This window comes from Oratosquilla oratoria, chromosome 27, assembly GCF_046742065.1.
Source record: "Oratosquilla oratoria isolate Oo_2021 chromosome 27, ASM4674206v1, whole genome shotgun sequence".
Lineage (NCBI taxonomy): Eukaryota > Metazoa > Arthropoda > Malacostraca > Stomatopoda > Squillidae > Oratosquilla > Oratosquilla oratoria.
This window is the reverse complement of record NC_134803.1, coordinates 33745536-33771529: the sequence shown is the minus strand read 5'-3', so window position 1 is coordinate 33771529 and position 25994 is coordinate 33745536. Positions and strand designations below refer to the sequence as shown.

At 41.2% G+C, this 25994-nt stretch overlaps 1 protein-coding gene across 3 annotated transcripts in view; it reads right to left on the bottom strand.

The window, feature by feature from the left end:
- The window catches only part of LOC143039945 (discoidin domain-containing receptor 2-like), a 1367746-nt gene that overhangs the window by 120444 nt on the left and 1221308 nt on the right, over positions 1–25994 (bottom strand). For all 3 annotated transcript variants that reach the window (XM_076210412.1, XM_076210413.1, XM_076210414.1), the window contains exon 8: positions 22871–23078. In XM_076210412.1, the coding sequence (XP_076066527.1) occupies positions 22871–23078 (208 nt within the window). The remainder of the gene's footprint in view (positions 1–22870; positions 23079–25994) is intronic.

The following is a 25994-nucleotide window of genomic DNA, read 5'->3' as shown; positions in this document are numbered from 1 at the left end:
GTGTGTGCGCGCGCATTTGTGTGTGTATGTTTGTGTATCTGAGTATTTCCCGCAAAGCGGCCATTTCTTGGAAGCTGAGGATCCCGCACCACGTCTCTGGGTCTTCCCCACGACGCGGTGGAGGAACCTCCCAGAGGAGGAGTAGGAGGAGGAGAGGGAGGAGGAGGAGGAGGAGTACGAGGACGGGGGGGAGGAGAAGTCGAAGCACGAAGAGGGGGGCGTTATTGAACACGGAAACAGGCGAAAACTGATGGTTACCATATTTCATTCTCTCGCAATATATTCTCTCCTGCGCCCCTACGTAAACGAGGGGGTGGAAGACGAAACAGTCCTGAAGGAAAGGAGCAGCAGAGGTAAGAACGAGAGGGCAAGTACGCAAAGGGGGGAAAGCGAAGGAACGAGAGGGAAAAGATGGAAGCACATGTAAGGAAAGATAAGAAAGAGAGATGAAGATATGATGCAAAGAAAAGATAAGAAAACAGAGTATATTAAGGTGTACGATAAGGAGGTGGAGGGTGTGTAAGAAGATGGGAAGGAAGAACAGGGGAAGGAGGAGGAGGTGTAGGACGAGGACGAGTAGGAAGAGGAGTTGAGGAAGGAGGAGGAGGGCGAGGAGTAGGAGGAGAGGGAGCTGGAATACAGCAGCAAGAAAGACGAATATATGAAAGGAAGAAGAAACATTTATTTGGTGGTGACGCGAGGTTTAATGACGAGACAACAACGAAACATTGCGAGGAGCGACCCCTGTGCACTTGTGAAAAAAAGGGAAGTCAAACTCAAAGGATAAATAAAAACTCAAAGAGCAAATCAAGTAGCCAAAACAATGAAGGAAGTAAAATCCCATACAAACCACTACTATGTCAGGTTAACTATTCGACTTTACGTAAACCTTCGGTGGATTAAAGTGAATGGAGAAAGCGTGAGCGACAGAAAGTGAGAGAGAGCGAGAGAGTGCAAGAGAGAGAACGAAAGAGAGCGAGAGAGAGTGATAGAGCCAGAGGAAATAAAAGAGATCGAAAACGAGAGCGAGAGTAAGTGCGAGTGAGAGAGAGAGAGAGAGAGAGAGAGAGAGAGAGAGAGAGAGAGAGAGAGAGAGAGAGAGAGAGAGAGAGAGAGAGAGAAAGCTAAAGCAAGGGGAAAACAGAGAGCAAAAGAACGGAAGGAAGAGCAAGAGCCCAAAAGAGCGAGAGCGCGAGAAAAGAGCTACGGATAAAACCGGATAATGTTCCTCTCGAATGGATAATACACGAAACTTTGGAAGCAAACTGCTGATATGTCAACAATAAAACGTAGACATGAAAACCACGTTGGTCTGGGATGGTGATTGATGACAAATTGATGACGGCGAGATGGTGACCCTCGAGATGGGCGTGCGTGGGCGGGGGGGAGGGGGTGCGTGACATAGAAAGCGGTGGTGATGATTGCTGCATTTGGGGCCTGAGGTTTAGAGTGACACTTTCAAAACAGTTTTCTGCCGTGAGAAACTAGAAGGTCACTAACTTTACTAGTTAGTAAACTAAGTAAACTTACTTAAAAAAAAAGTAAAGTTCTTCCTAGCTGTCAACCTTTCGACCTGGCTGTCGACAGGATTAAAAGTACGACTCTAAGTTCGAAAAAAAATAATAATAATATATATATATATATATATATATATATATATATATATATATATATGTGTGTGTGTGTGTGTGTGTGTGTGTGTGTGTGTGTGTGTGTGTGTACATGTATATATATATATATATATATATATATATATATATATATATATATATATACATGTATATATATACATATATATATGTATATATACATGTATTATGTGTTGTTAAAGTCGACAGCATTAAAGAGGTTGTTAATCCTCTTATGGGCATTCTCCAGCTTTCTAACCAATACTTTGCCATTTGGAGGGTGGGCATAAACCAAGTTGCCAAATGGCAGAGTATTGGTTAGAAAGCTGGAGAATACCCATAAGAAGATTAACAACCTCCTTAATGCTGTCGACTTTAACAACACATGCATACAAGAGAATCTGCTCCCTAGATATTCATATATATATGTATGTATATATATATATATATATATATGTATATATACATTTATATACACACACACACATATATATATATATATATATGTATATATATGTATATATATACATATATGTATATGTATATATATACATATATATATTATATATATATGTATATATATACATATATTATATACATATATTATATATATATATATATATACAAACACATAAACCTTAAAATGTAGAGAACTGTCACCAGGTTATTCTCTTCAGCTAAGGGAAACCCCCAATAGGCAAAGATGAAGAAGGTCGATATAACTGTTTGGTGGAGACGACCTCGTGATATTGAAGACCAAAGCCGTCACCTTAGCCCTCTGTGCTTTGGGGGCTGGTGAAGCAGGTCACAGGTAAAAGACACCGGTTGAAATGTGAAATAAGTGCGGGATTCGAACCTGCGACTAGAAGCATGTGAAAGCCGCACGTTTCCGATTAGAAAATAAGAAAAGAAAAAGAAAAAGAGAGGGAAATGGAAGAAAACAGCAAAGGAGAAGAAGAGGCAGGGAAGAAGAAAAGGAAAAGGCGGAGGAATGCAAATGAAGGATGGAGGAAGAGGGGGACTGAGGACAAGGAGAAAGAAGAGAAACGGGTGGAGAAGTAAGGGTGGCAAAGGAGGGAAAACAAGATGTAGGAGGGGAGAAGGAGAAAGAAGAGGAAGAAGGAAAGGAGAAGGACGAAAGGAAATGGAAAAGGGGGAAGGAGGAGGATTATGGGAGGAGGAAGAAGTGGAGGAGGGGGTGGAGAAAGAACACGAGGCGAAAGAGGGGGTGCAGAGGGGGGAGGACGAGGAGGAGAAGGAAGAGGAAGAGAGAAGGAGGAGGCGGGAGAGAACGAGGCGGGGGGAGAAGGAGGCGGGAGAGGACGAGGCGGGGAGGAGGAAGCGTAGAGGAGGAGGCGGGGGAGGAGAATACAGGAAAGGAGGAGGCAGGGGAGAGGAGGTGGGGGTGGAGCAGGTGGGGAGGAGGAGGTGGGGAAGTAGTAGGCGGTGGAAGAGGCGGGGAAGGAGAAAATGAGGGATGAGGAGGAGGTGGGGAAGGAGGAGGCGGGGAAGAGGAGGTTGAGGAGGAGGAGGTGGGGAGGAGGAGGAAGTAGGGGAGGAGAGGAAGGAGGAGAGGGAGGAGGAGGGGGAGGAGGATGGGTCCTCAGCTGTGTGGCACATGAAGACATCGGGGGCCATCAACGCAACCTGTGTCGGCCACTTCGCCGTGATGCCCTCCACCTTGCGATGGTCGGCCTTCACCCCTCCCGAACTCTACTACCACCTCCTCCCTCCTCCCTCTGTCTACTCGACTCACACTTCACTCAGTTTCCTCCCTTTCAACCTCACTCCTCTATCACCTCTCAGCCTCCAATGCCATCTCGAACCACCCTACCACAACAGCTACCCACACCAATATATATATATATATATATATATATATATATATATATATATATATATATATATATATATATATATATATACATTACTAAATTAGGTTAGGTACTGAACAGCCACACAAGGATCAATAGTTTTTTTTTTTTTCGTTTGTCCATGTAACATGTAACTCGCCTTTCCTTTCTCTATTATTTAATTTCTACTTTCATCTTACTCCACTCTATAACAAGGGTAGGCAGGTTCTTTACCTCCATGTTCGAACTCCACCTCTCGATCCTCCACATTTTTATCCACCTTGCTCCACTTCAGAGCTTATTGCACACCTGCCTCCACTTTTTATTACCATCCCTTCACTCGCCCTCCTTCGCTGTACAGCCCTCCATGTTTTCGGTTAGGCCCTGTTAACACTATCGGTTTGAACCGCGCCGGTTCAATTACAGTATAAGTGTGTTTCCTTGACTATGCGGTACCGCCGCGGTTTCCGCACGGTTCAAACCGCTAGTGTGAACAGGGTCTTATTCTCTTTCCTTATGCCATTGGTTGCTTTCCTTTAACAAATTTACCAAAAAATGGCTTACAAGCAGAGGGATTAACGTATGGGATAGACTTAACAACCATGTAGTGAGCACTGAAAGGCTTGGTTGTTTTAAGAGATTAGATAACTTTGTGGATAGGGACGGCAGGTGGTAAGCATGTAACTGCCTAGGGTAGGCTTCTTGCAGTCACCTCCATTCTTATGTTCTTCTGTTCTTATGATTTTATATCTGTTGAGGCAAAGTGATTCTATTCAGCAAAGGGGATGGCTTATGCATTACCATAATAACCCCCTTTGTCCCATAATAGTTGATCTTACTAAACAGATGGGAGAAATTACATCTAGTTTATTTCAACTTGCCGGAGACTCAAATAGCGTTACAGACTTTTTGGTTTCCATTTTAAAAATGTCACCTTCCTAGTGGCAAGCGGTGGAGGCTCGCTGGGCAAGCGGGTAGTGGCGTCGTTGTTCTGGCAAAGGTTGAGGAGATAGTGGTTCGAACCCTGCCACCGGCGAAGTTGAACCCAGGGCATGTTTCATTAAATTTACGCTACAAAGCCCTCTGTAAGGGGCACCTTCCTAGCCTTCCGATAGGGGAGTCTGTGACGTTAAACCATATCATCATCATCATCATCATCACCATCATCTCAGTTATGCAGCACTTTCTATTTTCATTTCATTTCATCATGCATTCTATCAGGTAATACAATCAACAAAATACCAATATATTCATTAGAATTGTTTACAGTCATTGTCTTTCTATATTCTGACGTCTTTTCGTACAAGTCCACGTGTCAATTGTTCTTTCAATTTCCGTCAGTTTTGCTTGCAATCTGTTCGTGATTTTTTTTTTTATCACTATTCAGACATCTTCTTCAATCATCCTAATCAATCCTTCCAGTCTCCTTCATTTCCTTTGTAAATCTTCTCTATTCTTCCCTCTTCCTTCTCCTTTGTTTTCTCTTTCCCTTTCTTTTCCTCTTTTTCTTTCCTTTTTTTTTTATATTTCGTTATTTTCATTCTCTTTTCCTGTTCCTTTTTTTCCTCTTTTTTTTCTTTTTTTTTCTTTTCTTTTCTGACATTTTTTTTCTTTCCTCCAGCTGTGTTCAGTCAAATGATTATCTATATTCTGTTGTATCAAACACCAAACGATGTGATGTCGATATTTGAGCATTGACCACAACAGTGTCACAATCTATCGCGACATCGCTCACGATGGAGACCTCCCTTTCACTAATTAAAACCATCTGTTGACTGACATATCAGAATTAAATCACTTCCTCAAAAGTTATGATAGGATTGACCCTCCCACACCATATATCGAAGTCATAAGATTATCAATATATATCAATAGATACCCAAACTTTCTAACTCTTGTTAGTCTTTCTTTCTGTTGTCTCTATCATATCTCTCCTTCACTAATTCTGTGACTCAACGAGGACAGAAAGGTTAGTTTTTGACAACAAAATACAACACCTATCTACATCTACATCTATATCTATATATCTATATTATATCTATATCTACAACTATATCTACACTTGCATTTATATATCTGTCTATCCTTCTATCTCTCTATCTCTACAACTCTACATCTCTACATCTCTACCCCTCTCTCTCTCTTTCTTTCTCTCTCTCTCTCTCTCTCTCTCTCTCTCTCTCTCTCTCTCTCTCTCTCTCTCTCTCTCTCTCTCTCTTTCTCTCTTTCTTTCTTTACATAACAAATTCTAGCCACACCACACGTACATTTTTCCTTCTATTTCTTCTTAGATTTTTTCCTGCAGTTCTTTAACTTGACCCTTTCCCTCCTCTTCTCATACCCACTACCATTTTCATTTCCAGTTTTCTTTTAACCAATTTTCTTTACCCTCCACCTTTTCTTTCATTTTCTTCTCTTTTCGATATCTTCTTCCTCATTTCCTATCTTACTCTTTTCGCTTGTGTCTCAGTTCTTCCTTCTCCATATTTCATTTCACTTGCTTATTTCTCTCCTTTTCTCTTTTGCTTCTCTTTTTTACCATCTCTCTGTAATATTCTTTTTATTTCTCTCTTTTTTCTTATTCTCTTCCTTTGTCACCTCTCTTTCTTTGTATCTTTCCTTTTACCCGATTTGCATTATCTACACTCCCGTCCATTCTCCTGTGTTGCTGCTTCCCTCTTCTTCTTTCCTCTCCGTATATATGTCTTCCTCCCATAGGTTATGCTCGAGGTATCTTTTTATTTTATTCTGGTTGGAATAAGTGATTCAATTTAGGTTGCTGAGACTCCGTTATTGGTTCAAAGGGTTCTTGCCTAAACCCTTAATGTTTGCCCTTTGACCCTGAATTTACCACTGTTTCCTAACTTCTTCTTCTTGTTTTTTTATCCTAACTTTTATCCTTACTCTCAGGCTAAGCCCAAATCTGAGGCTTATTCTTACCCTCAAGCTAACCTTAATCTCACCTTAATTCTTACTCTTTTGTCCTTACTTTCACTTTCATCCTTACCCTTTCTTTCACTCATAATCTTTTTACAATCCTATCATTTATTCTCAACTTACCTTTATTCTCATACCAACACTTACTCTTATCTAATCCATAACCACCCCACCATAATCCTCACTCATGCTCTTACTTTGAGCCTTCTTTTGCTCTAAACCAGTAGTTCTTAACCTTTTTCAATACCCGTACCCTTGATATTTCAGAATTTTTTCTCGCACCCCCACCCAATACAAATACAGTGCAGACATATGAAGAGGATTAGTGATACAAACCTTTCTTTGCTTTCTCAATGTAAATATACAGTATCATGCACTGGCTATCATGTCTCGTAACCACAGGTTTAAGGTTTCGTACCCAAGGTTAAGAACCGATGCTCTAAACCCTTTTCTCTCATTCTAACTCTAACACTCACCCTTACCATTACTTTATACTTCAGGCTTAGTCATACTTAGATCCTCATCATTATTGTCAGACTTCCTTACTCAAGCCTTAGTCTTGCACAAGACCTTACCTTTACTCTCGTGCCTGTCGTCCTCTAAACTTTGTTCTCACTTTGTGCCTTACCATGAGACTCACTCGGATCCTTACTGTTATCATTAGCCTTACTCTTAGCCTTAGCCTCACTTTTAGCCTTTGATTTATCCTTATCCTGAGGTTATGCCCTTACCTTTACCCTCTTCCTCTAGATCTCTTCCTTTCATCAACTTTCGGGTTAAAACAAACCACAATAAGCCACGTCATCACTACGCTTCCTCTTATTCTTTCCTCCACCTTTCGACTTCTCTTCCTCCTCCTTCTCCCCCTCCCCCTTCCCCCTTTCTCCTCGAGCTCCACTCCTCGTCTCTCCTGTTCTTCTGCCATCTCCTCGTTTCTTATCTTCTCCCGTCCCTTCCACGCTCCTCTGGTGATAAATTTAAGCATGCTTGACCTCCATGTCCCTCCCTCCCTCCCTCCCTCCATATTTCTTCTCCTTCTTCCTTCCCCTCCACCCTCCTTCACCCTGTCTTATCTCCTTTACTTTCTTCTTTCCCTGCCTACTCTCCCCTCTCTCCCTTCTCCCTCACTTGTTCCCTTACTGCTCCCTTCTCTTGTTAGTACCTTCCCTTCCTTTCTATCTTCTTCCCTTCAAGCCGCTTTACCCCCTTCTTTCACTCCATATCCTCTTTTCCTACATCCCTACATTTACGTTTTTCGCGGTCGGTCGGTCTGTCTACCTCGCCCCTTCCGATGCGGTGACATCAATTCACTTTAACTCCTTCCCCATGGTAACTTGCACAAGGGAATTTATTCTGGCTGACAAATCATTTTATTCACCTTTTGAAACGATACTGTAGCAAAAAAGATTGACCCATGTACTCTAGGATAACGTGAATGGTTCAGGCGTGGCTAGGGTCCGCTATCTATATACTACGGGAATCGTTCTAGGACCTTTGTGTTCACGTGCCGGGAACGATGTCTCGTGCAAAAACATTGCATCTTTTTATCTCTGTCCTCTGCATTGGGATTTCAAATTTCATCGTAAAGATGGAGTCCAGGGTTCGAGACTCGATTGCTTCTGAGGAAGATCATTTGCCCTGAGTGTCTAAGAACATAGAGGAGGGCTGACGTTTCTTGCTTCAGGTTCGAGCACCCACAGATAGCTACTCCTTCTCTCCAACCTCCCCTCTTTTCTATTTCTCTCTCTCTCTCTCTCTCTCTTTTTCCCTCTCACACACACCCTTTACATCTGTAAACGGCTTGTGGTTGCCTACTTTGTACAAACTTTCAACGTACATTGATCCCCACCTTGTGTTATCTTTCCTCCCCATCCCCCTTTTTCTCATTTCCATATTCATTATACCCTTCTCTTTCGCCTCGCTCTATGAATACATTTCCCTCTTTTTATTTTCTCCTTCTCCCTCCCCCTTTTCCTTCTTCGTCTTCAATTATTCCTCTCCTATATCATTCCACATTTATGCAATATCTTATACTCAAACTCTCCCGCGCCTTCCCCCTCCCTCACATTCCTTCTCCTCCATAATCTTTTTTCTCCTTGTTTCCTCCACCTCCTCTTCCTCCTCCTCTTCCCTCTCCTCCTCCTCCTCCTCCTCCTTCTCTTCCCTTTCATCAGGTCTTTTATCAGGATTTTTATTTCGCCTATTTACTGAATTTTCTCATTTCTCCACCCGAGTTCAAGACCATGTACTTTGATTTTTTTTTCAAAAAAGAGTCTGTTCTTTTCGATCTATTTCGCTCTTTATCATCTGATTTACTTTCTTCCGGTCCTTTATCAGGTTTTTTGTTTCGCCTATTTACTGAATTTTCTCGTTTCTCCATTCGATGTCAAGACCATGTACTTTGAATTACAAAAAAAAAGAAAAAAAAAAGTCAGTTCTTTTCGATTTATTTCGCTCTTTAGCTGTCACTCGATCTCTTTCGTCGTCACGCTTGATGGCTTCTTAGTCCAAGTTTCTGTTCTCGTTTGCTCGTCAGTCTGTCTTTTATCTTAATAAATCCATTTTCGAGTGACGCATTGTCTGCAAACCAGAGACCTTTACAGTCTCTTTTTTCTTTTTTCTTTTTCTGAACCAAATTCAATTTCGATACACGTTTTCTTAAAGACCATTCTCATTCTTCTACAACTTTCCTTCAAGACTCTTCTGAAAATATCTATACAGATTTCAGTCATTGAGGGACTAACGACAGTTGGATGTTAGTGGGAGTTCTGAGATATGGGAAGTTTAAGAAGGAAATAGGTAAGAATTGGTTCACTAGCAAAATGGTTAATAAACGGGATAGACTTAACAGAGTAGAGAGCGCTGAACAACTGGTTGTTTTAAGAAAAGATTAGATTATTTTAAGAGATAATTAGATAAGTTTATGGACAGGGATGACAGGCGGTAAAGGAAATTAAACTTCCCGGTGTAGGCCTTATGTTCTCTTGCATTTTTTTTCCCATTATGTTCTTATGAGAGAATCCACTCCTTGTTGTTCATCCTCAAAGCCTTTAACCTCCATCTGGAGGTGTACCTCCAGTCTCTGGACTGAGTCCAAGACCTTTCTCTGTCAACTTTAAATATCTTTTCTCATTTTTTTTCTTCAAAAGAGACCTGACAACTGGCAACTGCTCCCTCTCCTCCTCCTCCTCCTCCTCCTCCTCCTCCTCCTCCTCCTCCTCCTCCTCCTCCTCCTTTTCCTTCCTTCCCTCCTGCTCCTCCTCTCCTTCTCCTCTTCCCCTATCCTCCTCCTTCTCACCTCCTTTTCCTCCTCCTCCTCCTCCTCCTCCTTGTTCAGCTAGCTCGTAAAATCGAAACAGACCTACACTAATACAACGCATGCAACAGCCTCAAATTTCTTTCCGGAAAGATCAATAATACAGGCAGCGGCAACCAGAATATTCCCAAACATGACAGGTAAAACATATGAACAGAGACAGGAGAGACCTAGGCTACCTTCATTGGAGGAATGAAGAGAGAGGGGTGAGATAATAGCGTTTATATCAAAACAGAAAAATAAGAAATAGAGAGACAGGATTTTTTAGTGTGAAATTAAAGAGCAATTACAAGTTATAAAAGAATTTAAGAGGAAGAAACTTAAGGGTAGTAAGGGGCAATTACACGGTCAAACACTTTGACAAACCCGGTTTGTCAGACAAGTGTTTGAAGTGATGTTTGACCGTGTGAATGGGGTATTTGGTCGTCAAACACGTTTGTCGAACGTGTTTGACAACCAAATACCCCATTCACACGGTCAAACATCACTTCAAACACTTGTTTGACAAACCGGGTTTGTCAAACCGTTTGGGCGTCTAAATGCCCCTTTAGGAAGCATACCTTTTCACATGTTCGTGAAACATGTTGAAATTAGAAATGATCCAGCACAACACCATAAACCAATTGAAGGTAAAGACGGCAATCCCATGAGCATGGCTCAAAAACCCGGATACTATAAATTTGGTAAAAACATTTAAGTAAGCACAAACACACACATACACACACATGCGCACAAACAGACACACACACACGCGCGCGCGCACACACACACACGCATACACAAACACACGCACACGCATCCATATATATATATATATATATATATATATATATATATATATATGTATATATACGTTTTATTCATGTACACATGAACACATTGAGGTTCAAACGCATTACAAATGAAAAAAATAAAGGTACATAAGAATACGTACATACGTACAAACAAAACGCTCATAAACGACCTGACACCTTCACGCATGCGCACTCGAGTGCACTGCCGCGAACAATGCAGCGAGGGAGCTCCGAACCGACCCCAACCTCGCAACGACAGTGGCAATAATTTTCAGTCCTATTTGCACATGAACATGGTCGAGTGCAGGTTTCGGGCACAAGGTAGCACGCGCTTGCATGCCTGCACATTCTATCACGTGTTTTGTGTGACTGTGTGTGTGTGTGTGCGTGTGTGTGTGTGTATGTGTGTGTGTGTGGGTGTGTGTGTGTGTGGGTGTATGTGTGTATGTGTGTGTTTGTGTGCGTGTGTGTGTGCGTGTGTGTGCGTGCGTGCATGTATGTGCGTGCGTGTGTCTTTGTGTGTGTTTGTCTGTGTGTGTGTACATATACTGCCCAAATTAACCTAAACTAAATTTATCTGAGTGAAAGAAATGACATTTTGAAAGAAAATGGTTTTGATGAAAAGACAGAGGGGAAAATCTATAACTCGTACATTTAAAAACTTGGAGGATGACTAGTCAGTTCTTAGCAATATACATAAAACGAAAGAAAAAAATTACCAAATCAGAAGTTAAAGCGTTCAACAAAACAATGTATAAATTGGTGGTGAACGAAAATCAGAGGGAAGGAAAGAGGAAAGGCACCTCATACTAGTTTCTCCCTACAGTCGTACACCATAATCTGACATGAAAAATAGATGAAAATAAAATAAATAAATATATAAATAAATAGATAAATAAAAAAAATCACCATATTGAAGAACCTAAAAGGAAGCACTTAGGAAGGGTTCTCAACCTACTTTCGCACGTATTCTATACTTATGGATTCCAGTTGCATATCTTCTTGGAATACATTTCAACGTTATATAAAAACATCTTGCATCCATAAATTACCACCAATTTCTTGTCTTGCCCACTTGTGGACCACTAGAGATCTATAGAACCCAAGGTTGAAAAACCACTAATTCAAGGCGTTTACACTGGGCTATTTTTCCTTCGACTGTTAGAGCAGATTTGCAGCCTGCAGCTTTCGACAGGAACCTTATATGACATTCTATATAAATGGTTGAGAAAACAAAATGGTTTTCCATAGTAATTTTACGGTGGAAAATTTTGGCGCTGGGTGGCTTCACCGATTAATTGGAGATTGGAGGAAAAATTGCCCAATGTGATGACGCCTTTAGAGTGAAATATCACACATAGGATTGGTCTCTGTCCAACGCAAAAGAGATGTGGGCGTGTGTGCGCGTGATTCGTGGTGCGGCTTCGCGAGCGCACAGGAGGACTGTGATCCGATTAGTGTTGCACAATAATACTATCAAACATGTCAACAGAAGCCTCAGCAGCCACAGTGCCTCTCTTTGCAGAGAGATATTGATGTATTCCAGTACTCCTGCTGTAGATATTTTCTTAATAAAAAATAAAAATGAATAAACAAATTGAAAAACATTAATCAAGTTGACTGCACTGAAGTCTATCATTGTCACCGAATTAAATGTATCTAATTGAAATTTATGTTAGAACCAATGTATATTATTACTATCGCTGCTATTATTTTTACATCTCCGTAAGTATTACTTGTTCCAAATATCTATATATATATATATGTGTGTGTGTGTGTGTGTGTGTGTGTGTGTGTGTGTGTGTGTGTGTGTGTGTGTGTGTGTGTGTTTTGCGTCCGTGTGTGTGTGCCTGCGTCTGTGTGCGTTTGTGTTTTGTGTCCGTGTGTGTGTGTGTGTGTGTGTGTGTGTGTGTGTGTGTGTGTGTGTGTGGCGCGCGCGCGCGTGTGTGTGTGTGTGTTTGTGTTTTGTGTCCGTGTGTGTGTGTGTGTGTGTGTGTGTGTGTGTGTGTGTGTATGTGTGTCTGTGTATGTGTGTGTATGTGTGTCTGTGTATGTGTGTGTGATTCACCATGGATTTGGATCATGTGTTGGACTCGTGGTCGACAGTTATTAACCTCCCGGATGAGAGCTGAGAGCTCGTATGACCGATCTATGGGTAATACTGTGACCTTACATGCACACATACCCCCAACTCACCACCCACGAGAGTTGGAGTAACAACCCGCAGCGCAGTGATACTAAAATAATTTCAGCTCTAGGCGGGATTTGAACCCGGACCACCGTAGTGGCACGCGAGAACTCTAACCATCGTGCCACGAGGTGTTTGTGTGTGTACGTGCGTGCGTGTGTGTGTATATTTGTGTGTGTACACAAGCTTACATTATTGGCTAATGATAAGGATACAAGTGTGGATGAAAGCATTCTAACATTCCATCAGTTTAATGACACACAACTGACACCTTCAGTACAAAGTACCAGATCATGAGGGGATTATTTCTCCATTGCACTGGATAATGTTATCTTCAGGTATATTATATATATATATATATATATATATATATATTTATATATATATATATATATATATATATATATATATATATATATATATATATATATATATATATAGAGAGAGAGAGAGAGAGAGAGAGAGAGAGAGAGATAGAGAGAGAGAGAGAGAGACGCAAATTATTGGTGTTTGTTACCTACCATGCTATAGCCTACGTCATTAGGAGTATTTACAACTTGATTCTTTGGTTTGCATTCAAGTATCAAGTTCTATAAAAAACCTTTGTCTGCTGTTGTATCATGTGTTTCAACCGAGGCTTACTTTCACTTTATGTAAATAGCGATTTATGTCATATCTACTCATTTAAGCAGATATAAAAACATGAGAACACCAGAATTTAATACTCTATCAGCCTCTTACTGTATTTGTGGGCCTGAGTTAGGTGTGTCATTTCACGGCACAGATTGCACCAGAGAAATGAGGTCTAGTGATCTTACCTAATGCAACAGGCGCATACGTCAAGTCTGTATACCACACTTGACAACTTACATTCTCTTCCTGCCTGGCCTACCCCTCACTTTCGCAAGATCATCAAAATCAGAGACATTCCAAATGCAGGAAGATTACGTTCTTAACTCTTGTTTTCTTTGAACGAAATCTAATGGAGAATTCGTGACTTTTTTATAACCCTAACACTGGGCGATAGCTTCTAGGTGATCCTTATACATATTATGATTGAAGATTGTTCAAATGTACAGGAACATTGGTAAGTAGAACATCTAAATCAAAATTACCCACGTTCATACACTGAAATCTCGCAGCTTTAAAGGAAAGTAAAAAAAACTACCTTAATACGTGTGATTAAGAAAAAATTATAATCATAGATAACGTTTGTAATAAAAAAAAAACGGGAAATATACTTGAATTATTTCTCATAAAAAGTAAACTTATTTTAGATAAAGCAGATATAAGGCTCGTGAAGCCTATTTAAACTGGATCAACACACTGAGTACCACTGCGAGTCATCAGAGGCTTCAAACTGTATACTGACTGTGATATAGAGCGCAATAATTCTCTGTAGATTGCTCATGAAGTCTAAACGTCATATTAAAGGACTAATTGGATCCTAAGTCACATATCATGGGTGTGTTTCATATACATATTTAATGATACGTATAGACTCACATGAACACACACACACACACACACACACACACACACACACACACATACACACAAACACATACATACATACACATACACACACGCACGCACACACGCACGCACACACACCATTACACAAACACGCAAGTGATCTTTATATAAATTTGTTTGATGTGTGCGCGCATGCGCTCATATAAGTTTTCCACATACACATCAAAAATACACGAGTATGTGCACGTATATGAATTTACTTCGACAGTCCCCAGCATCATACTACGCAAACTAGTGGAAGCGTCTACCCTCAGTATTCAGTGAACCACCTGTCGTCCCTTTACCATTTCTATACCTCCCGGTCCCTTTCACCCCTCATCCTGAATCCGCCCCCCTTCCCCTTCCCCTTCCCCCCATCCCCAACTCCTTCCTCGCCACTATCCACAACTTTATAACCCTAACCTCGACCCGCCCCCCCCCCTCCCAAGCCCCCCCAAATCCCACGGTCCCTCCTTCTCTTTCTATTCTCTCCCTCCATCGCCCTCCTCTCGATGGGTGAACGGCGGGCGCGCCAGCTCGAGACTTGCATGGCTGACGGAAGGAGAGGATAGAAGCCATTTTCCTTTCATATTGCTACAGATGTGAGCTATCGAGTCCTCCCGCTGTACTACCGCCTCCCGCTCTTCCTCCTCCTTCCTCTCCTCCTCCTCCTCTTCCTCCTACTCCCCTCCTCCTCCTCCTCCTTCTCCCTTCCTCCCTACAGCATCTACTTCCTCTGCTTCCTCTCTCTTTCTTCACCTCATCTGTGCCCCTCTTCTGATCTGATTTGCCTGCTTTATTTTAATTCTCCTCTCTCAGCTTACTCCTTGTTAGCTCCTCCTCTCCTTTAATTCTTTTTCCTTTGTAAATAAATTCACTTTATGACCTCGCTACTGTAGTGATCTTTACATATTTTGTTCTGGCCAAAGACACAATTTTATGTAAGAGAACGAGCAAATCGACTCTTCGGCTCCACAAAAGGACCTATTCCTAGCCATATCAAAATCTATTAAGTCCGCCATAGCAGCGCAAGGGATATGTGAATGATTTGAATAAAAAAGAAAAATCACAACTTCCCCACCCCTCCACAAACTCCAGCGACCTACAACGCTCTTACATCTCCAATTCCCCACTTCGTAATGTGTGTGTGTGTGTGTGTGTGTGTGTGTGTGTGTGTGTGTGTGTGTGTGCGCGCGTGTATACGTGCGTGCGTGCTGTGTGTGTGTGTGTGTGTGTGTGTGTGTGTGTGTGTGTGTGTGTGTGTGTGTGTGTGTGTGTGTGTGTGTGTGTGTGTGTGTGTGTGTGTGTGTGTGTGTGTGTGTACGTGCGTGTGTGTGTGTGTATGTCGTACGTGCATGCGTGTGTGTGTGTGTGTGTGTGTGTGTGTGTGTGTGTGTGTGTGTGTGTGTGTGTGCGTACGTGCGTGCGTATGTGTGTGTGTGCGTGTGTGTGTGCATACCAACCCGCGCGCGATGATATGCCTGTTGCGTATGCTTGCGCCAAAGTCCATGACATTACAAGAGATCGCATTTACATGCGCGCACTTAAGTGCGCCTGACTAGCTTACATATATTTGTTTGTTCATTATTTCGTTAAGCGGGGCACTGGGAGAATACTGTGGACACTAAACACGTTATATCTGTCGTCCTTGTTTTGTTGGGAAGGGCTGTTCCTCTTAAACATTATCTTATTTCTTATGCCTGTTCTGGCAAAGGCCCGGCGATTTCATTCACCAAACACCCAATCAGCGGACAGAAACAAAGTCCCTCTCATCTACGAACACTTCGTGTCCGCAGGTGGAAACTCAGACGAATAATATCTACGGCACATGGCATGAGAACTAATAGCAAAGGGTACGTCACCGTATTGTAGAAGTTAACCGAGCGCCCGTGTTTGCTACATCGAGTCATTGGGCGGCCCCAAAGCCCTACGCCCGCTTTCGAAACACGCGCGCCAGGACGCACTTGTTTGTGTTCCGTGGGCTTTGGCTCTATTCGTTTAACACTCCGAGGTTCCGAGGCACTACCGCTGTGCTACATGTAACTCTACAATACAGTGTCCTCATGCGCAGAGCTTATCCTGACCTAACTTGACCTTACCTGACCTAACCTGATCTGACTTAACATGACCTAATCTGACCTGACCTGACCTTACTTAAACTGAACTGACCTAATCTAACCTGAACTGACCTAAACTGACCTGACCTAAACTGACCTGACCTAAACTGACCTGACCTAAACTAAACTGACCTAATCTAAACCGATCTAACCTAAGTTTGCCTAAACAATTACGATTCTTCTTACCAACATCAATGCAATTTCGTGAGCAATGTGTCTCTGAGTTTATGTTTTTACGTTCTGGACAGTGCCAGAAGATTTTTTAAGTGAAAGAATGAACTCTGAAGCCAATAAGTTAATTGATCACCTCCCAGTGAAATATGAATATGTAAAAGTTCTGTTGAAAGCAGTCATACAACGTTACTATGTTGTGTTTGGACACAAGTGTTGGCATAATGGACCGGTCGATTCTACTCCTGGTCTCCTCAATTTACAAAGGGACTTCTAATAGGTGTACGTTCATATACATGTAGCATTTGTCAAAAACTGTAAAAATAGATATTGAAATAATAATGATAACGATGATGATGATGACATTAATACTACTACTACGAATACTACTACTACTACTCCTACTAATAATGATAATGATAACGATAACAATGATGATGATGATGATGATGAAAACAATTGATAATAATAATGATAAAATAATGATTGATAATAATTACAATAATAGAAATTATAATCACAATAATGGTGATAATAACGATGGTTATAATAATACTAATAATGTTAACGATAGCGATACTAATGACAACAATGATAACAATGATAATAATAATGATAACATCAATGATATTAATAACAGTGATAATGATATTAATAATAACTAATAAAGATATAAGTGACTTTCTTCAAGCATCCGCAAGATGACCTTAGAACAGCATTCGTGTGTCTAATTCTCCATACCTCGTATATACATAAATTTGAATACGGTTTTACTCTGCTTCAACACAGTTTCCTTTCCTTTTTTATTCATATTTTCAGTTACTAATTCAATTCATTGTGTACCCGTCTATTCCGGTGGTTGGGTTTCAATTCTCGCCACTCCCAGTGTAGGTTGAGGCCTTCCATGCCCCCCCCTACCCCTGCATTCCAAACCCCCTCACAGACCCCCCCAGCCACAGTTCATGACGATGCATGTGACAGAGATTGCACGTAACCTGGTCGAGATGACCTTTTCCTGGCAGATCTGGTGCTCCGACTGGCACGCCACCGACTTCGGCATTGAGGCACCGTGTCCCTGGCGGCACCAGGTGGAAACCTTCCTTTATTTTTATTTTATTACAGCTCTCGCAAAGCTATCTTATTTCATTTCTGTGACGGCCCTTTAGCTCCAGAAACTGCTGTGGTCTACTTCAATGAATCACTTCCAAATTGGGTCAAACTTTTTTGTTTAATTCTGGCTACCGTTAGGCTGTATTATAAATCTCCATAGCACTCCCCATAAAACACAAATTTAACATTTCTCCTTTCATTGTGGCTGCCGCAGGTTAATTATATTTCTCTCTAATGCATCCCCCTCCCTAACAAGAGACACTCTTTATTTACCCTTTTTTGACAAACGCCAAAATCTTAGAACGTGATGTGGTGGAAAAAATAGAACATTACAAGGTATTGGCTATTCTAAGTTTTGAAATAATATGACGGCTGTTTTCTTTCCCTTCATTCATCCTTCTCTCTCTCTCTCTCTGTCTCTCTCTCTCTCTTTCTCTCTCTCTGTCTCTCTCTCTCTTTGTCTGTCTGCTTGTTTCTCTCTCTCTCTCTCTCTATCTATCTCTCTCTCTCTCTCTTTGCATCTGCTTATTTTTCTAATTTACTTCCACCCCTTCGTTCCTCCTTCTTCACTCACGCCTTCCACCTCCCCCATTCTCTCTTTCTCTATCTCTAATTCCATCGATATCCACCCTATTCCTACTTCCCTATCCCTTTCCCCTTCTTTCTTTTCTCCATCTCTATCTGACTTTCTTCCTTTCGTTCTTTCTTCTGCCTTACCATTTGATTGCCTGCGCATATTCACACTTGCAAACACAGCAGAACTGTCAACCTTCCTTCCCGCTTTCCCTTTCTGTACTGTTTTCTTCCTTATCCCTCCCTTCCCTCTTCTTTTGACGTCCAAGTTTGTGTGTGTGTGTGTGTGTGTGTGTGTGTGTGTGTGTGTGTGTGTGTGTGTGTGTGTGTGTGTGTGTGTGTGTGTGTGTGTGTGTGTGTGTGTGTGTGTGTGTGTTTGTGTGTGTGTGTGTGTGTGTCCCCAACCACCTGACCTTACTCCGAGTGTATCCACCGTTGCAGATCCCCGTCCTGCACGTCCCCAGCCATGTTGCACAGTCGCTTGTTTTAATCACTTCGACCAAGATCTGCATATCAAAAGAAATCTTGCCCAGCCGAGGCCAAGTCCCGTATCCCAGCCCATCAAAATGCATCAAAATACTATTCTTTTGCACCTTCCGATTTTTCATATGAAAAAAATACATGTTGCATGTTTCGTATTTTGGCCGGCAAAGTTGGTTATAGATTTTGCTTACTGGTGCCGAATCACGGTATGACTGACCTGGGCAAATCACATTTACTGCATTCTACACTCACTCTTTCTATCGTGCAATCTAAATTCTATGAAAGTTCATTCCTATTTTTCCATGTATTTTTGACAAGATAAATCATAAAAAGATATTATATTCATTTATTTTGTCTATTCACCAATTTCATAATTTTCAAGTCTTCTCTCCTTCTGACCCATTGGCTTTTCTTCTGTGACCTCAAATACTCCTGTCTCTCCTTGATTGTGCAAACAATGTGTGGAAAGTACGCTGTGGTATGTATACATACGCATCGCGTTTATTTGATCAATTAATTAATTTAATAATTCTTAAATTTTCCCTCTTAGTGAACCATTAGCTTTCCTTCTGTGACCTTAAATACTCCTGTCTCTCCTTGATCGCGTAAACGAAATGTGGAGGTACGCAATGTTACGTATACGCACGCATCGCGTATACTGAACGACCTCATAATAAACAACTGCACTATCACACACCACTCCACGCCGGAGACCATCCCAGTGGAAAACCAATGTCTATCTCATTCATTCAGCTGAAACCCAGGCAGAGTCGAAAACAGACCCGGAATGAAATTGTAGCTCCCTTCCTGAAATCACGCCACACAAATGTGAAATATTGTATTACAAAGACATTATCCAAACATTACACGAAGTCGGGCGGATTTACAAAATAATGGGAAAATAAGAAAAGGATTTGTGCGAGGAGGGCGAATGTTGATAGAATTGCGGGAAATGTATATTGAATTTTGTGGTTTACATACACAGAGGAGGGAGGGGAGAAGCTAAAGGGGGGACGAGAGGGGAATCCAAACTCCTGAAAATCGGGAAGAAAGAAAATTGGAAGTAATGGAGACAAAGATGTGGATTTAGGATAGAGAACAAATGAAGGACTATGATCGAAGTAATATGAGAGAATGTCGAAGGCAAGGGATAAATTTCTATTTTAAAACGTGAAAAAAATGGGGTTGAAATGACGGAAACAAGTAAATGGGCGTTGGAATGGGAGAGTCGAAATGGAAGGTGAGGAATGATGATGGGAGGGTAATATCTGTAACGAATATATATATATATATATATATATATATATATATATCTATATATATATTCTCTCTCTCTTTTAACGCTTTGACTACCTAAATAGATTTGTATGTTTATTTTGTCTGTGTCAGGCGATCATATTCAGTTAAAGGATATGAATTTCAGGACTTTTAAGATTTGATACAGGAAGTGGAATCAAAAGGACATTTTGTGAGCCATTTCTGGAACTTAGGAGGAAAAGGAATAAACCAGGGTATCAAAAGGGAGGTCATGCAGATAAAGATATGAAGAACCACTGTACTGTGGGGAAGTTGATGATAACAGACTGTACGTGGTAGTCTTCGTGGCAGAAAGGAATATCTTCAGGGGAAAGAAAAGAGAGAGAGAGAGAGAGAGAGAGAGAGAGAGAGAGAGAGAGAGAGAGAGAGAGAGAGAGAGAGAGAGAGAGAGAGAGAGAGAGAGAGAGAGAGGGGGCAGAGAGAGACAGAGATAGAGAGACAGAAAGACACAGAGACAGAGACACAAAGAAAGAGACAGAGGGAGACAGGCAGAGAGACAGACGGAAAAAGACAAACAGAGAGAGCTAAAAGAGTAAGACAGACAGAGAGAGACAGAGACAATTGACACAGACAGAGAGACAGAAATACACTCACAAAGACACACACATATACACAGAGAGAGAGAGAGAGAGAGAGAAAGAGAGAGAGAGAGAGAGAGAGAGAGAGAGAGAGAGAGAGAGAGAGAGAGAGAGAGAGAGAGGGGGGAGGAGAAGGAGATAGATAGATAGATAGACAGAGATAGATAGATAGATATATATATATAGAGAGAGAGAGAGAAACGAGAAGGAGAAATGGGGGAAAGATATATGTGAATATGGGTACGGAATATGATATTTGAGAGGCCGAGGGTGTAGGGGAGAGCAATGGAAGAAGGGAGACTTGGGCGTAGGAAAGGAAGATGAAAGGGGGAAAGAGAAGGGGGATGGGAAGGGGGAAAGGTCGCATCATAGAAAGGAAAAGGAGCGGTGCAGTACAAAGGGGGGAGAGGAGAGCAAGAGGAGAGGAAAAAACAAGTGATTGAGAAAGGATCGAGAAAGGCGACAGCGGGTGAGGTAGGAGTAGGGGGAGGGTATCAAGAAAGGGTACAGAAGAAGAAGAAGAGGAGGGAGAGAACAGAGAAGGGTATAGAGAGAGATGAGAAGAATATGTGAAAAAAGGCAGTGTAATATATATTATTACTAGAAATAGATCGTGGTTGAAATGGAAAAATAGAATTCAGAAATTCAAAAGGAACGTTCAGTCCTTTTGGTATGGAGATAAATCACTCTCAACTGAATAAAATCGCCTGGCGACACCTAAAAATACCATTATTATAAAATGCAACTAAAGGGTTAAGGACAAGGTGTATAACTCTCACACGCCTTTCAGCATAATGACGTAATTTATGATTTTTTCTTCTCTGGCTTAGGACCTCTGATGAGGTATGAAGGCAATCTTCATCCCGGAGTCCTCGTTATGCCTACTATCACTTCCTTATCCTAATCTTTTTCATTCTTCTTGTGATCCTCATCCTTCTCATACTCTTCCTTCTGCGCTGTCTGGTATATCTTCTTCTTCTTTTTCCTCCTCCTCCTCCTCCTCCTTCTCCTATGTTTCTTCTTCTTCCTCCACCTCCTAAATCTCTTCTTCCTCCTCAACCTTCTCCTTCTCCTATTTCTTCTCATTCCACCTGCATAGATCCGCCATAATGGAATATATAAAGCACGTCACCATGTTGAAAGTGCCCAACATTCGTGGCTGACTTCAGGACACTGAACCTGCTCAAGCCTCCGACTCGGAAGCTATGAAGAAGAATTCACTATTGGAAGCTTCCACAAATGCAGTCGACCACAGTTTCGGACGGAAAAGGAATCTCGCCAAACACTTTTAGTAGATACAAAGAATTTTTTTGTAGCCCTCTGGTATACTGTATATAACACTAAAGAGTTAACGTGTCTAATACCAGTGACGTTTTCCTATGCTGAAAATAATCGCCTACGTGTAGCCGTAAGTATAAGTCGAAGATGTGAGTATAAAATCAGTAAAAAATATTCCTTTTTCTTCTATTTCATCATTCTACTAACACAGTAGTAGCATACAATTGTGTTAGTCATTTGCATTCACGAACATATAAACGATATTCCCTTCTTCAATTGAACGAAGTAGTTGATATGATTTGCCCCAATCAAAACCAGACACTTCCCCTCAGCTGAGCAAACTGGAATTGTCATAAAAAAAAAAAATAAAAAAAAAAAAAACCTTGGCTAGGAAAAAAAAAATAGTTCTATCGCCATGTTGAAAGACTAAGAATTGTTTTTTGAAATCTATCTCAAGTACATCTAACTTGTATCCCGTTTAAAGTAAATGAATATCTTATTACTAAAACACTCCATGTCCATGTCAGTCACACTGACTGGCCACTTCTGAGTCTGTGGTTTGACATGGCCTTCAATGGGACGATAAACTAGACCAAAAACAATCTAAAACTAAACAAAACTTACCCGAATTTAACCTAAGTAAATTAAGACGATGATGTCGCCAATTAAATTTAATGTTCGAAAATTTTCAGTGTAGATTGGTGATTTGTATGCTGTCTTCATAACATTTATCCTTCTGTATTTATGTCTAGGCATGTCTGTTTTTTTATATTTCCATTTTAGTGCTTTTATAGTGATATTCCTTCCGAGTGACACTTATTATTAATTGAAAATAAATAGATAGACAGGTCAATAGATAAATGAATTAATAAATATATGAATAAGCAGGTAAAGAATAAATCATTGGATAAGTAAATAAACAAATAAAACAAGTATATAAGCTGATAATTAATAGATTAATAATTAGATAAATAAACTATTAAATAAATAGACAAAAGGCTAATAAACTCACCTGATTTGATGAAGATCTCCGAAACCATGATCCATCGGTCGGCGAAGTAAAGTTGTAACTTGATAAACTTGCCGACACGCCCGTGAAGTTTGAGCGTCACGTTACGGGCGTACTCGGAGACTGAATCGGGCATGTAAGGGATGTCCAAAGGCAGCCCATTGTAGTACTTGCCACCCACGCTAAAGAACACGCGAGCACTGGAGAACACCTGGAACATAGAGAAAAAAAGATATTGTGTTATTCCATACAAGACTTGTTCCATACATTATTCCATACATGTTTATACTTCAAAGCTGTACTGCGAAAATAGAGGGAGGAGAAGGAGAAGAAGGAGGAGGATAAGTAGGAGGAGGAGGATAAGGAGGAGTTGGAGAAGGAGGAAGAGGAGGAGGAGGATAAGGAGGAGGTGGAGAAGGAGGAGGAGGAGAAGGAGGAAGAGGAGGAGGAGAAATGGAGAGTCTTATTCCATGTAAGACTGGTTGATTCTCATTGCAAGTTCTGCTGCGAGGGCAACATACGTGTTTTTGTGAAAAAGTGTATTTCGTAATTATTGTCATTTTAAGTATTTCATTCCAGCTGCTGCCAAAGAATTTTATATAGCTTTGGGAAACTGTACGACACAGATGAATGTGACAGCCTAGTGTGGCCGTTATGGTCTCTTGTAGTCTCCTCCTTTCTTATGAGGTACTGTATGTGTATTAACCACCAGGTCAGCAACGTCACCATCGTTATCATTGTATAGAAATAATACCCAAATAATAGCGCCATTGTTTATATACCCTAAATAATAACAGTATTGGGTGATAACAATGGAGATCATACTTAATACTACTTTTCCATCCTCTTATTAGTGGGCGATGAACAGGAATATAAGTAACAGAAGGAAGTAGAAGAGGAGGAGAAAGAGGAAAAGGAAAAGGAGGAAGAGGAGAAGGAGGAGGAGCAAGAGAAACATGAGGAGGAAGTGGAAGAGAAAGAGAAGGAGGAGGAAGAGAAGGAGGAGGAAGAGAAGGAGGAAGGGACGGAAGAAGAGAAGAAGGAAGAGTAGGAAAAAGAGAAGTGAAAGAGGTGGAAGAGGAGGAAAAGAGAAGAAGGAAGAGTATGAGGTAAAGGGGGAATTGGAGGAGGAAGTGGAGAAAGAAGAGGAGGAAGAAATGGAGAGAGTGGAGGAGGAAGTGGTGGAAGAAAAGCAAGAGGAAGAATAGATGGAGAAAAGTAGGAGGAGGAGGAGGAGGAAGGGAAGGAGGAGGAAGGGAGGGAGGAGTAGGAAGAGCGGAGGAGAAAGGTGATGTCCTGGTGGAAACTTATGGGTCATAGCAGAGATCCGGGCGTTATGAAGACATCGGGAAATGGATACCTATGGCTTCCCGGAAAACGCCCCCGAGATTTCTAGACAAAGGTGTATGGGAATCTATTGGAGGGCTGCGAGAGGACCCCGGGGATTCCAAAAGACAAGACAAGGAATACCACCTTTAATACAAAAAAAGAAAAAAAGAAAAGAAAAAAGAGACAGAGAGAGAGAGAGAGAGAGAGAGAGAGAGAGAGAGAGAGAGAGAGAGAGAGAGAGAGAGAGAGAGAGAGAGAGAGAGAGAGAGAGAGAGAGAGAGAGAGAGAGGGGGGACTTCACAAGGTCTTCCAACTTGGGTAAACCCCCCCCCCTTCACCTACCTTCAATTCTTTCCCCCTCCAATACCCCACAATATCCTCCCCCCTCCCCCAATGGTAAGACGTATTAAGATATCTTGCTGCAGAAACCACATATTAATATATACTGTTCATGTACCCCATGCCCCATCCATCCTTCCTTTTCCCCACTCATGATAAACACAGCGATATCTAATTTGTTACATGCTGTCTTACAGGAGGAGGTGGGTAGAGGGGGGTTGGGAATCCACTAGACCAACTGTGTCCCGCAAGTCCCATCCCTAGAGGTGTTTGTGTAGGTGGACGATATATTTGGGGGTAAAGCTATAGAATATGAAACTTGCGAGAGCTAAAACAAAAAATAAAATAATAATGAAATAATTATAAGAAATACACCAAAATAAGAATTTATTGATGTATGAGAATATACGACGGGAGATTAGGGTGGGGAAAGAGGTATTTATAGGCTCGCCCATGTAATGTCTGTGAGCTAATATAAAGGAGAAAAGTGGGTAGGTAGGAGATACCGCAATTAGGACATATAGAAGACAAAGATAAAGAAAAAAAGAAGAGAAAAAGAGGAAAAATGAATAAAAAGTCATACCAGAATTTGCCCGGAAAGTACCAGACCACACGACACTCGGAAAGTTTTGGTTTTCGACAAACAGTGGAAAAGAATGACAGGAAAAAATGGAGAGAGATTGAGAAAGTGGAGATATTGGAAGGGTATAGCGACCTTCTCCTCACCTATTCCTATTTCTCTCTCCCTATATTCTCCCTACGACAAAGGAAAACTTTGTAGAAATATAAAGGCAAGGAAGGGAGGAATATTGTGATATACGAATAAGGCCAGAGATCAAGGGTAAGGCAGTGTAAGGGATGGTTTCTTCTAAGGATAAAAGCCCACACTCGTGTGGTTGGTTGGGAGAGTTCGAAGTTGGATAAATACGACCGAAGACTTCTGGCATTAGCTTAGGCGCAAATTGTGACGCAGGCGACACAGACGACGCAGCACAGGGCAAAAACAGACTTCTTATTGCTAAATCAAAATACAATTTTAACTACCCTCTCAACTGAAATGCTGAGGTAGTAATCTAGATGCATTTCAAGTGAAAGAAATTCAAAATGTACTTCAATTCAGCGAAAGAAAATCTGCCTTTGTTCTGTGCTGTGTCGTCTGCATCTCAGTTTGTGATTAGGCTTATATGGAAATGGAGACTGGGAGAAGGCTGCGAAATCATGGAAAAAGGGGAGGGAAGACTTACATCAAATTATGGGAAATGGTGATGGGAGAGTGAATTGTGGAAGAGAAAGATGGAAAAGGATAACCAATGGATAGGTATAACCAAAGACTTATGAAAACAAAGGATGGAAGAGTCCTACCAATTTATAGAAAAGGGAGATGAACGAGTTCTGAATGATTACAGAAAGAATGATGGGGGAGATTTCTGAGACACGTTATGAAAAAGAATGATGCAGA